General features: G+C 39.3%; 1 protein-coding gene across 2 annotated transcripts in view; it reads right to left on the reverse strand.

The window, feature by feature from the left end:
• STAC (SH3 and cysteine rich domain) overlaps positions 1 to 14,520 on the reverse strand; it is a 147,210-nt gene that overhangs the window by 24,977 nt on the left and 107,713 nt on the right. For both annotated transcript variants that reach the window (XM_014584247.1, XM_006168723.1), the window contains exons 7-8: positions 10,046 to 10,110; positions 7,730 to 7,818 (exon numbers count right to left, since the gene is read on the reverse strand). In XM_014584247.1, coding sequence (XP_014439733.1) covers positions 7,730 to 7,818; positions 10,046 to 10,110 — 154 coding nt within the window. The remainder of the gene's footprint in view (positions 1 to 7,729; positions 7,819 to 10,045; positions 10,111 to 14,520) is intronic.

Genomic DNA, 14,520 nt, shown 5'->3' on the forward strand with positions numbered 1-14,520 from the left:
ATTCCTGCTATTAGGGCATTGTTATTGCCCCCACGGCGTCACAGTATCCATATTATCAAAGGACAAAGACGAGTAAACTGGTAATTTATGTCATCCCTGAACGAGAAGTGAATGATAGGGAGAAGCAAACAAGTATGGAATTGATGCCAACCACCAATGCCTCACTGGATCCCAGCTATCGCAATTATATTTATATCCTTCTGTGTTGTGCCTGATACATAGATTATGAACTATATGTACTTTGCAAAGTTGTTGTGTGGATTAAGTGAGAAAGCATATGCGGAAGTCCCTAGGCACCGTGAAAGATACACAGGAAGGGTTTAAAAATGCTAATTTCCTCTTATACCTGGAAGGTTTCACTTCAAAATTAGAACCTAGAAATTTCTGCCTTTCATGTGCGTATTTCATTAGGTTTGTGGCAGGGAGGGTTGGTTAATAAAATAGCCTTAGACTTCGGTAGCTTCAGACATAGTACTTAGGTGTGATCAAAGTTTTAGAAAAACCTCTTTCTCGCTTCACCTTCTCCCTGTCATCCTTACTTCTCTACTCCACATAGTGATCAAGGCCTAGGAGGTGGCCCTAGTATTTTACTGCCCGGGTGGTGGATTACAACTGAGATACCAGCTAGATTAAAGAGGACAGCTAAAAGCCTACAGGGGATAGCAATGTTCACTGAACAGAGTGGGTATGGCCACTTGACATTTTCATATGAGTAAGCAGACTTGGAGATATTTCACCACTTATAGACAGAGTCTGAATCCATCATTAAATCAAACTGCCTTGGCACGATTCATTCTTCATCAAAACTCATCAGAAGTGCCCACTGTAGGCCAAAAGAACTCCAAATTCAAACTTACACCAACCACAGACACTTGGTCAAAAAAGATGTCCTTGAAAAACCAAGCTAAAGTGAGCAGCAACAGGAGTTAGCCAAATGGCTCTACTCACTTTAGATCCACTGCTTCATTTTTCACCAGATCCATTTCTCAATTTGCATTAGCCTGGCACAGAATCTTTTACAACCTGGATACAGGGACAGATAATAAGGATCTTTTGAACTTTGCTGTTGGATTTTGTCTTAAGGGGGATATGCGTAAGACTGCCTACACTTTCCCAGGTCCATGGACCAATTCATAGAAAAGACATTCAGCTGAAGAGCCATTTGGAAGGAATTCGGTGAATGTTCTTGAACTGTCATAGATCACGCTCTCCAGAACCTAATAGAGAGAGGCATTTGAGTGAGAGGGAGGCTGCTAAACACATTAGTGACATTCTGGTGGATCTGGGTTTCTTGACATAGTGCAGCATCAGAACATAATATGCATCAGAGACCTTCCTCAAATAGCCTTAATTGCGTTTTGATGTCCTGGTGACTGTGAAGATTATTTTTAAATCAAATTGGTGCATTAGAATTACATTTAGTTTTAATTAAGTTGATGCATTTGCCAAGCAGTAATGTACTTAGAGAATGGAAACGAGACACCAAGGGAGTCTTATTCTGTCTTACTCTGTCTCAGAGCTCTTCCTGTCTTATTTTATGGAAGGTTTATAAAACCTTGCAGGAGGAAGGACATTAGAAGTCCCAGGTCAAAAATCTAATGTAAATTTGTGCCTGAGCATTGATCGAGAATCAAGAAACCTGTGATATTTGGGTCTGCCCTGTCCTGCTGCATGGCGGTGGGTAAGTCAGGTTGGTTCTCAACCTGAAAGAAAATCAGAATCCAGGAGAACATTTAATTATACAGATTTCCAAGTGGGATTTGACTCTATGGGTCTAGGTGGAGTTCAGAAATCTCTATTTTAATGATATTTTCCAGGAGATTCTATGGCTTGTAACAAATGGATTATCCTAACCAGAGTGTTTTCCTCAGTGAAATACTATTTGCTTGTGTAACCGCAAGTATTTTCTAAAAGAACTCAAAGTGATGCAAGGAAAAATTGTGAAAGAATTTGTAATGGGCAAAAAAGATGAATGATCAGGGCATGCCATTTGGCATACTCTTTATAGTTTTCTACTTTTGAATGCCTTTGAGCTATTTTACATTTCATACACAGTTTAAAAAGTGACAATAATGCAAATAGTTCTTATTCATGGAAATGCAAGTGAATTGTGCCTGGTGGAATGCAATTAATTATTACTCCATGAATACTGACTGGTTTTGCATCTATTAGTAAATTTATATCAGCATTTCTTACTGCCTACATATGCGTGACACATGTAATTTTCCTTTCAACTAAGTCCTCTCATTAAATTAAAGAGTCAACAGAATTTTTTATGTGTTCATTTTATATTTGTATTAAGATCATACTTGTATTTTAATTAAAAAATAATCTTTTTACAGGAAGGATTTTTTTTTTTTGGAGAGGGTTTTGCTATAGGGCGCGTGCGCTCGCCAGACAGACGGAGAGAGACATAGAGACAGAAAGCGAGAAATCACCCCCCAGGGGGATGGGTATGCCACAATCCCTTCTCCTCCATTATCCTCTCGGGATCTTGGGTACGCACGCACACGCGCCCGGCATGAGTTTTAAGCCACCGGGTCCGGGATGCGAACCGCAGTTGACTATGTGGGAGTCCAACAACATAGCCATTACGCTAACTGCTGGTTCCCCAGGAAGGATTTTTAATGAACATTAGCTTCCTGGTCTTGTGTACCAAACTTACTACTAACTAACTAACTAGCTAACTAATGGATTGGTAAGGACTGATGAGCAGAACAGATAGTTCTCTAAGGAAGACATATGAATAGCCAAACAACATATGAAAAAAGTTCAACATCCCTTATTACAAGGGAGATGCAAGTCAAAACAACAATGAAATACCACCTAATCCCAGTCAAAATGGCTAAGATTAAAAATATTAAGAATGATAAGTGCTGGTGAGGCTGTGGAAAAAAGGGAATTCTCCTACATTGTTGGTGGGATTGTAAATTAGTACAGCCACTGTGGAGAACAATATAGAGATTCCTGAAAGACCAACAACTAGAACTACCATATGATCCAGCAATTCCACTTCTCAGTATCTACCCAAAGGACAGTAAAGCACTCAGTTGGAAAAACACTTGCATATCCATGTTTATTGTGACATTAGTCACAATTGCTAAGACTGGAACAAACCCAAATGTCCAGGAACAGATGAATGGATTGAGAAAGTGTGGCACATATACATTATGGAAGATTATTCAACCCTAAGAAACAATGAGATCCTGGTATTTGATAGGAATTGGACAAAAATGTAAGATTTACTGCTAAGTGAAGCAAACCTTTGAAAGAGAGGCATTGTATGTCCCTACTCAATATGTACCAAAGGTCTTCACTCTATGGAAGAAACTGAAAGATTGGAAAGTATAAAGGCATAGAGAGCAACTGTGGATACTAGAGACAGTGTGGGGAGAGGGTGGGAACTAGGGGAGGGCAAGAGTGAGGGAATCAAAGGGAAAAGGAAGAAGCAAAATATTTAAGGGACACAAAAATTGAAAATAATCAATTGATGATAATGTGTATGGTGATATCTCTGATTGAACCAATATACAGTGTATTCAGAATGGGAAAATTCATGTTGCATGCTCTACACAGTGATTGAATGTTAAAAAAAAAGGCATTGAGTGTATGTCCAACATGGCATAAGTTAATGCATTGTCTAAATCTACTGATCAGAATAAAATTGTCAGCTTTATCAGAGAGGAAACCTACCACACTCCACATAAGATGGAAAGTGCTGGGTAGGAGACAGCAGTGGACTGAGAGCTTGACACCTTGGGATCCAACCTTGAGTCTCCTCTATCTACCTATGAGTTCTTGTGGTTGGTTCTCTCACTTTACCCTCAGAATGGAAAGACCCATAAGCTGTCTCCCTGAAATATGAATGAAACAGCCGGGTGTCCATCCACCAAGCACTATTGAGTTTTAAGGTAGTCTCCATAATCAAGTTACATAAATGTGCTCCTGTTGCTGGGATGAATTTTCACCACCTCTTTTGTAATGGGCTTTGCATTTTTCCCCATTTAGTATGTCTCAAAGTAATTCTCTAATTCTGAAGTTTAACTCATTATTCCCTTATTCTGGCCTCACAGGAGAGTGAGTGCTCACTAACTAGCTTCACGAACACCAACAACCCTCTTCTTTCTGGAAGTTTATAAGTGATGTCACACCTTGCAAAGCCTTCCAAAGGCTGCTTTGATGCCCCTTTGAAGTGTTGGAATATCCGGACCACCTCCTCATAACATCTCACACTGGATTCTATCTTGTCTACTTGTCTGCCACCCTCCCAGCCTCATGATCAAGAGAGCTCTTTGAGAAGGGCCCGTGAAGCTTCCCCCAGCAGACAGTAGATGCATGTAACCATATAGAGAAAAGTATTTAACTGAAACAAATCCCTAAAATAACCATATGAGGGCTAAAATCACTTTTGCTCAATTTCGAGTAGTGTTTCAAAAGATCTGAAAGAGATGGATGCAGGCTATCCCATCACCAGTTTCTTGCAAATATTACCTAAAGAGACAAATGGCTGCTTGCTTTCATTCAGACTTGAGCATGGAAAACCTGAGACCTACTGCTTCCAAGAGTCTAGTGACTCATGAATCTAAATCTGTATTGGAGGTTATAAAAGAAGATGTTTTTCTTAAAGCCTTCTAAATTTTGGTATTTTAATATACATTGAAATGGTAATTAATTTGTATCATTTTTCTAATTTTCTAATTTTATAGTTTTTTGAGAAAACTAAGGCTCAGAAAGCCAGGTAAGATGTTCTTTGTCAGAAAGGAGAGGGACAGGCATGTGAATCCATCCTGTCTGACTATGAAATGTAGTTGAAACTCAGAACTCTGTATTGTTAGCTTGGTAAACTCTCCACCCAGAACTGATGGGAAGGGGAAGCAAGACTGAAAGCGAAGAGACAGGGTAAGAACTACAATAATCCAGGTGAGAGAGAAAGGTGGGGATAGAGGCAGAAAGTTTCAGGCACAGAAAATGAGTAGGAATTCAACATGAAATACCTTTATGGACATAAGGTAGAGAGAACCTTCTCTGGCTAGCTTGAGGCCTGGGCAGGTGGTGACATCGGTCACTTGAAAGAGTAGGAGTGTGAGAGGAGAGAGTGTGAGAGTGTGGAGCGTTCTGTGCTCCCTCCACTACTGGGGTAGGTAGGCAGTTAAGGAAGTGAATCTGGAGACCTGTGGAAAGGTCTGAACTGTCAGCTTTTGGCAGAAAAGCGTTCCTTATTACTGAGCAGATATACAAGTGCTTGCTGAAGCAATGACTCATCTGCTCCGATTTATGACTGTTGACTTTGCCAGTTGAGCCTTCTTCACTCTCAAGCTCTCACTCCTAACATTCCCTGTATTCTCGTCCCCTTTGTTCTCTTTTCTGAGGACAACACCCCATGTGCTCCCCCGGATCAGCATGTGAGTGATATTTTATTAAAAAGAATTTTTTTCTACCCTGGGGCTTGAGGAGACAAAGAGAATTCACAAAGCTCCGTGCATTCAAGGAATTATACCAAATCCCCAAAGCATTTCCTTACACATTCTAAATCAAGTGGTTGGCTTTTAAAATGGGAACCTACAATCTCTTGGCCAAACAAAAAGAGAAAATAAAAATAAATAAATAAATAAAGATAAGTGTGATTTATCACTCCAATCTTATGGTCTATGTAATGCAGACATTTCGCCCCAGAGAATGAATAGTCCTGTTTGCCTTGAAGCAGACTGTAAACAGTTGATTCGTGACTGGACAACTTGACTTTAAATGGCCTGTGACCAACTAAAATGACCACCACAGAGCAGCTAGACATTATGCTTTATATCCCAGTAACATATTTAATTGCTCTGGAATTGCTTCATTCAATCTGAGGACTCCAAATTAATCTTTTAATACAAAACTGTAGGAGGCTGTTGAATCTTAAAATTTTAGATGTTCAAATGACTACCTCAAGGGCCCAATCTGCTGTAGTGTTTGCAAAGTAAATATATTCCAGCTTTGTCTTTATCAGCAAGTATGATTGTGGACCATGAGCGAAAGACCGGGCACCATCCCAACCATGAATCCTAGGTAAGCTTTGTGTGGCTCAAAGGACTTGTCATATTTTTGATACAAGGGCTGCACCTAATAAATGCCATCCCTTCCTCCTACACAGATGATGCTAGAACTGCAAGGTGAGGTTTTCAATGCCGGCCAGTAAAATTCAGCATGGCAATTTTACTCAACAATGGAAAAAACTTAGATGTACAAGAGCCTCATAAAACAAAACTGACAGGAACAGGATCCAGGCCCTGAAATCTGCTCTGGAAAGGCCCCCAAATTACTTGGAAGCAGACCTCAAACTAATACTGAAACAAAGTTGACCTTGAGGTGTGAGCCAGAGGCAAAGCCAGACTCTGGTGAGATAAACCAATCTGTGATGACGCTTTACTGGGTGTTGTACCCACCATAAAGGGTGGTAGGGTTGCTGAGGGTGACCCTAGTGACATTTGACAACTGAGAAACTGGGTCTAACTGGAGTCCTTTGGTAGTTTTATCCTTTTTAGGGGGGTTTTGGGAAAAGTGGAAGAAGAGGAGGCTGATTTCACTGAGGTGGGGGTCATGCCTGGGAAATGATACAAGCCTGAAGATGTGGAAAGCTGAAGCCGTTCCAGGGTCTGAGACTGAAAGTCAAGGCCTTCTGAAAGCCATGAGAAAGGGCGTGGGGACGGAGAGCTGGGCCCACAGGGAACTTGAACAAGTGAAGTCCACTCCCAAAATGGAGGTTATTTTCCTAATGCTTTGTCAATTAAATTGCTTTCTGTGCTATTTTCTCTCTTTACTCATTTCAGAAAAGTCAATAACCAACCTTCAAGGACCCATTTTATTGGAAAAGCCATCTTTATCCTACTCTAGGACTGGGAAACATCAAAATCTTCTCCTGAGATTATTCAGGTGTTGGGGTCATGAATGGAGAAAAGGAGCAAAGGTTCTTCCCTGAGCTATGCCAGTGAGAACCACATTATACAAACTGTAGTAACCACCAGTTACTGAGTGTTACAACGACGAAGTACTGGACTATGTGCTTCACGTCACTGTTCATTTCGTTCTGGTATATATCTCAAAATGAAGAAGTCTTTTCTAAATACAGAAACCAAAGTCGTGAGATGTTTATAAATACTTATGGTAACCCAACAAGTAGAATCCGAGCCCAGCTTAACCACCTCTGAAATGTGAGGACCCTCAAGCTGTGGTCAAGAGAAGGGTTTATATTTCAGTAGGATTATAGAACTTACATTTTGATCTCCAGTGTTTCAGTTACCGTGAAATGAAGGGCTCCTCGTTGACCCTGATGGTTTGAGTTTGATCCCCCCATCACCGTTGACTGGGGGACTAAATACATTTTCTCATCTTGTTAGACCCCACAGGATGCCAAGTATATCTGATGCTCAACCTTTGTGAAAACTCCCTTAGTGGCTCTGTTGACTGCATACTTAAAGTGCTTCCACCAGTAAGGTCCAGGGACAAAAGCATCAATACCACCTTCCGACTGGCTGCAAATGCAGACACTCAAGCTCCATTTGAAAACTGCAGAACTGGAAATATTTCAGATGAGGCCCAGCACTCTGTGTGTTCACCAGCACTGCAGGTGATTGGATGGATGTGACAGTTTGAGATTCACAACTCTACAGCATGAGGAGGGGAATTATTTTTTCCACATAGAACACATGAATTTTAAAAGCTTTTTCATTTCTTTAAAGTATGTTCTTACCTCATTTCCAAATCTTCATTCTCTTGTGGAATAAATTTATACAAGGCAACGTAGGTGTTCATCTGTAATGGGTCTTTGGAAAAAGGTCCCTAAAAGAGAAAGAAGAAAAATGAGAAGACAAGGATGGAAGGATCTAGAGAGGAAAGAAAAGAGAAAATGAAGTTACTGAAACGTAATTTCAGTGTATGGATCTTAAGTGTTAAAATACTTAACCATTATAATTATTATTATCATTACTTTGCTAGAGGGCTTGCTTGTTTGCCAGAAGGACACAGAAAGAGACACAAAGAGGAGAGGAAAAAGCCCTTACCATGGGGAGTGGTCATGTTCAACCCCCTTTCCTCCATTTCTCCCTCCTTTCTGGACTTTGGGCATGCACACACACATCCCTACTATGTTGTTCAAGCCATGAGGGCTGGGACTTGAACAGCATAGTAGGCCATGAAGGATCCAGCTGCCTTAACCACCAGGCTATGCAGCTGGCTCACTGTTTAGTCATTATTAAAGATTTTCTTTCAACTTTAAGTTTATTTTTAATTTCTTAAATGAATTTGATCTCATGACCAACCATTCAAAAACAATTATTGGGAATTCTTTGTCAGAAATACCACCATTGTCTTCAAATATACTTTTTCTTTGACATAGTTATTCATGAAAAATGAAACAAGTTTGGCCCCAGGGCTGAGACTATTCTCTCTAAAGAAAGAGGGACAGGTGAATAGTAATAAGTGACAAATAAATAAAATCTCAGTTCCTGGAATTGACTTTTCTCAGTTAGCGTAAAGGTTGGTATCTAGCATAATGAAAGGTACTGTATATATTTATCTGGCAATTAGTTCATTTGCATCAAAGACAAAACAGTATTGGCATCAAACTAATTTGGTTTAGATCATGATATCACCAACTACCAGCAAGGAAACCTGTAATAATGATACTAAGAGCTACAATTTTGGGTAGTTTACTGTGTGCCAAGCGTTATGTTACATGAATTTGCATAATTTAACTTCACAATAACCCTGTTAGGTAGATAATATCCCCAAGTCACAGACCAAAAAATAGTCTCATAAGTGCCATATATGATATTAGTTATTGTGACTAACCAAAACATGCTCCTGCTCTATAAATGTTAACAATTAGGGACCAGCAGTTGGCGTAATGGCTATGATGCTGGACTCCCATGTAGTCGACTGCAGTTTGAGTCCTGGACCCGGTGGCTTAAACTCACGCTGGGCGTGTGTGCATGCGTGCCCAAGATCCCAAGAGGAGAATGGAGGAGAAGGGATTGCGGCGTGGCCATCCACCCAGGGGGTGATTTCTCGCTTTCTATCTCTCTGTCTCTCTCTGTCTTTCTGGCGAGTGCATGAGCCATATAGCAAAAACCTCTCCAAAAAAAAAAATAATATGAGTTTAAAAATGATATAATTTATAATTGTGTAATACATTTAACTATATAATAATATAACAAATATATACTATATATGTATATAAGCCATAAACAAAGGTTGCACAATATTTGTATCCTTTTTACTTATGATTCATGGTGTGAGTCAAAGCTCAGATACCTTTTATTGTATTATTCTATTCTATTTTAATTTTATATATAGGGGCCATCAAAAGTTCATAGAAAAATAGGGATCAGTGGATGGCATAATGGTTAAGTAACTGGAATCCCATGCAGTTGATCATGGTTTAGGTCCCAGGCTTGGCATCTTAAAATTCATGCCAGAAGCGTGTGTGTGTGCATACCCAAAATTCTGAGAGGAGACTGCAGGAGAAGGGAGTGCAGTATGGCCAGCCCCCCTGGGGTGGTGATTTCTTGCTTTCTGTCTTTCTGTCTCTCTGGTGAGCTCATGTGCCCTATAACAAAAATCTCTAAAAATAAATAAAAGAAATAAAAATAAAATTTAAGTACGAGTTTATTTGGGTGCAACATTTTTGAAAGTCATGCATAACTTTTTCATAATACTTATTTTCCTAAAGTTTTTGAAGACCTTGTATATAAATAAACATATAAAATATAATAACTATATACTTATAAACTGTGTAATTGTAATAATTGTATAATTCTATAATTTATAAACTATATAGTATATAGCAACTTGTGTAAAACATATGTAGCAGAAACAAAAGGTGCATGACATCTTACTTATCCTTTTTACCTTTTGCTATGTATACTTCTGTTTAGGCCGTGCTATTATGCTAGGGTACATTATGCTACATTATTCCATTCTTGTCTTTAAAAATTTTGGTGTGGGATCCACCAAGTTTGATCTAAGGATTCCTGTCTGATCAGTCTTCTGTGACAGCCATAAATACCTGGTTGTTTATGTTCTTTGCTTGGTCTCTGAAATCATCAGTGCCATTTTCTGGATATGTAAACACTGAAGGAGAGAAGAGAAAGCAATTGCTTTAGGAATCCAGTCATCATAGTTTAGAAACAAGTCCCCCAAATGTTGCTTTATTTATTTCAGGTATACCAGCTTCTATTTCTCATCTCTTGGGAATCAGCTTCCATGCACTCACCAACTTGATGCTGCTCTGCCTCCCCTCCATCCTTATGTACCACCTGCTCCCACAGCCTTTGGTTACCATGTATCGCCTGGCATCGCTTGGCAACTGTGTGTTCAAAACTTGGTCTCATTTGGCAGGGTTCTTCTCATTTAACTTGGTGTTTACCAGTTTAACAAGAGTAGAGACCAGTAACATTGTTTTCTCCCTGGTTTTGTGTGACTATCTGAAATCATGGTATAAATACCTAATTCTAGGAACAGATAGCCTCGCCATTCATCATCACTGAGTGTATCAAACCACTTGTCAAAGGGGATGGTGGGATAAGGTGAGGCCCAATTTAGTTGCATTTCTACTACCTTTCCTAAAAATCAGATTCTTTAATCTCGCTTTGATATATTGATTCTAGTTTCTTAATATTAGAGTCTACACAGGGTCTTCAATATGTTCGTGGAAAATGTGTACTTGAAGATGCTATAGATGATTTGAAATTTTTTTTTGCACTAAAATAAACTCACACTTAAGTACTCTCATATTTTGAAGGTTAGGTTAAAGCTTTAGTTTTAAACTTCAAAATCTTCAAAAATAAGAGATGGACTAGCCACACAGTCTAGTGGTTAAGGGAAACCAGAACCCACGTGGCTGAAAGTGGTTTAAATTACAGCCTTATTGGCTTGAAAAACACACAGGGTACATGGGTATGCCTGCCTCAAATTCCAACAGGATGGAGAGATGAAGAAGAAGGAACACACTCCATTGAGAGGTGTTGAGAGGTGTTCCCCACTCCTCATCTCTCTCTGGTGAGTTACATGCCCTGTGGCAATTAAAGTAAAAGGAGATAATTGGTCTCTTTTGTCAATGCATGGGACTTAGTAGTAGGATTTGCTTATACTTTATTCTTGGAATATATATTTTTAATTTTTTTGTATTTAATTTTTGTAATTATTTTTTGTATTTATTTGATAAAGAATGAACTTCAGAATATGTGAGAGTTTTCACTGTCCACATACCCTGCTGTGGGAGGTCCCAGATGGATATAGAGGCTCTGCCTTTGCTAGCTGAACAAGCTGAATCTACCCCTTGACCAAGCATCATAACCTTGTCATTTTCACTGCATGTACCCTCCTTAAAGAAAAAATGTGGCAAACGTTTCCAGGTTTATAAAGTACACTTGTGGTGCATAAATTAACTCAGGATATAGATGGCATGACTTTCTCAAATAACACACCACTGCTTTATTCTTCCCTCTGATTTCCCTTTGGATTGTCGAGGAATTATCAGTAGAGGAACACACTATGGAAAGTTCTATAACCTGTGGTGATAGCACACTGACAGTCTCCACTGCTCTTAAATACCATGATGTAAAACATGTGCTTCAAAACAGGAGCCCCTGTCCACGTACTGATGGCTATTAAATATCTGCTCTCCTCAGTCATAGTTTCTGAGCATAGGATGCAATTCCATTATCCCTAGGAAGCCAAAATGCAATCACTGGTGGAGAGCTGACTTGTGGATAACTTCCTGAGAAATGAAGGTCCACGTCTATGGACCTTGTCTACCTTGGTATTTGGTCATTTAACTTGGTGTTTACCAGTTTAAAAAGAGTAGAGGGAACCAGCAGTTAGCGTAATAGCTATGTCGCTGACTCCCATGTAGTTGACCGCGGTTCGCGTCCCAGACCCGGTGGTTTAAAAACTCACGCCGGGCGCGTATGCGTGTGTGCCCAAGATCCAGAGAGGAGAATGGAGGAGAAGGGATTGTGGCATGACCATTCTCCCTGGGGGATGATTTCTCACTTTCTGTCTCTATGTCTCTCTGTCTTTCTGGCAAGCGCACGTGCCCTATAGCAAAAACCTCTCAAAAAAAAAAAAAAAAAAAAGAAAGAACAAAAAAACATTTTTTTCGTAGTTGACCGCGGTTCGCGTCCCAGACCCAGTGGTTTAAAAACTCACGCCGGGCGCGTATGCGTGTGTGCCCAAGATCCAGAGAGGAGAATGGAGGAGAAGGGATTGTGGCATGACCATTCTCCCTGGGGGATGATTTCTCACTTTCTGTCTCTATGTCTCTCTGTCTTTCTGGCAAGCGCACGTGCCCTATAGCAAAAACCTCTCAAAAAAAAAAAAAAAAAAAAAGAGTAGAGACCAATAACATTGTTTTCTCCCTGGTTTTGGTGACTATCTGAAATCATGGTATAAATGCCTAATTCTATAAGTATAAAATTAGATGCTTAATTAGATGCTTACGAAGAATATTAGATATTTAAATGAAAGTATTCAAAGAGAGTCTTTTTGTTGCAGATTTCCGCTTCTATGTTTAAGAGGAGGGCGACTACTCAGTGGTATTTCCTTTCTTTTGCTGCCCTTGTTTGGTTTTGAAGTCAGCATTATACTAGCCTCGTAAACCAAGGTAGAAAACGCTGCTTCTCTTCCTTGCTTACTCTTTGTTTATCTGAGAGAGCCTTCATAATCTGGAAATATTTTATTCCTTAAACATCTGGTAGAATGTACTTGTTGTCCAGCCTGGTAGTTTCACGGTGCAAAATTTTAAATATTGATTCAGTTTCTATTAGGATTATAAGCCAATTCAATTTTTTTTAAATTTCTATTTCTTCCTGGGTCTAGCCTTAGCCACCATATCTTTCTTGGCATCTGCACGTTTAAAGAAGTTTAAACATTTATTGGCATGAAACTGGTTGTGAAATCCTTTGATTTTCTTTTGGATCGCTATTATGCTCCTTCTTTTTTTTGTTACATCTCTTTTTCATTTAAAAAAATGGTTAGATTATCAATTTTATCCACTCAGGATTTAATGTATTCCACCCAGCTTTTAAATGTATTTTTAAAAACCACTCTGTTTTAACTGTGTTCCAATTTTATTGTAAATTCCTTTTGACACATAAGCTTTTTAAAAATGCATTTTAATTTCCCAAATTATTGGTTTTCCTAGTTATCTTTTGACTATCTGATTTGCACTGCAGTGAGAAAGATAATAGTAATTCTTCGAAATTTATAGGTCTTGCTTTATGGCCCAGTAGGTGATCAGTTTTTTATGATTATTCTATGTGGTCTTAAGAGAAATGTAGTATGAGTCTGTTATTGTGTGGCTAAACAGAAAAACCCAAAACTGGGTGACTATAAAGACTAAAAGTGTATTAGGCTCATGATTCTGGTAGCTGCAAAGTTTGAGAGCATGGTCTTGGCATTTGGCTGGCCTCTGGTTGTGAGTCACAGCATGGCTGAGAGCACCTGGGAAATCGTCAGCCAAAGGCAGAGAAAGAGAGGGTCAGAGGAAGAAAGAGGAAACAGACATTTCACTTCCTGTTTGTCCCTCCCATGCTCACTGTTGATTGGATGGCCCTTTCTCATTAAGCTCTGACACTTAAAGGTCTTAGCACTTCTCAAAGCCCTTTTATTGGGGGCTACGTGTTCAGAACAAGAACCTTTGGAGGGCAAGCAGCATCAGACCAGATTACCAGATTTGGGCCACAAAGCAGTGGTTTGCTGACCTTTACCCTAAAGCATGACACCCTCCATTCTCAACTAACTTACTCCTCTCCTGTCTCTCTGCTCCCAGTCCACCTTATTTAAAGTAGGGGACCCATTATTGTCTATCTCAGCTTTTTCATGCCTCAGTAGCACTACTTGCCATGGTTAATGATCACATCTTGTTTTTGACCGTCTCTTCCACTAATTTCCTATCCAAGGAAATGCTTGTATTAAACATTTTATCCCTGGAGACCAGCAGGTAGTGTGGTGGTTAGGGCACTGAACACTCCCATATAGCCGACTACAGTTTGAGTCCCAGACCTGGTAAATAATTTTTGAAAAAAACTTTTATCCCCAGTACCAATGCACATCAGGTACTCAATAAAAATTTGCTGAGTTTGTTCATGGAAAAAAAAAAAAATGGCAGCAAATGTGAATCCTCCATTTGCTAGATGGAGTGTCCTTTCTAAGTCAATTAGAGTAAGTTGGTCAAATGTGTCATCACATCTTTTACTTCTGTACTGAACCTGCTTATCTGTCTGATTTGCCAGTGATTGAGGGATGCATTAAAGTCACTCACTGTAAAGAGGAATTCCAATCTTCTTAATAATTTGCTCAATTTCTTCATGAGTTTCTATTATTTTGAGTCTATGTAAAGGGCCTATCCAAGTTTAGGATTTATATCTTCTGATGAAGTGGACAGGAACATGTAATAATGCTTTTTATTTCTAGTAATGCTCTTTTTGATCTTAAAGTCCATTTTTTTTCCCACCCATTAATATAACTATGTAATTTTTA

Source organism: Tupaia chinensis, unplaced genomic scaffold, assembly GCF_000334495.1.
Source record: "Tupaia chinensis unplaced genomic scaffold, TupChi_1.0 Scaffold146131_1, whole genome shotgun sequence".
Taxonomy (NCBI): domain Eukaryota; kingdom Metazoa; phylum Chordata; class Mammalia; order Scandentia; family Tupaiidae; genus Tupaia; species Tupaia belangeri.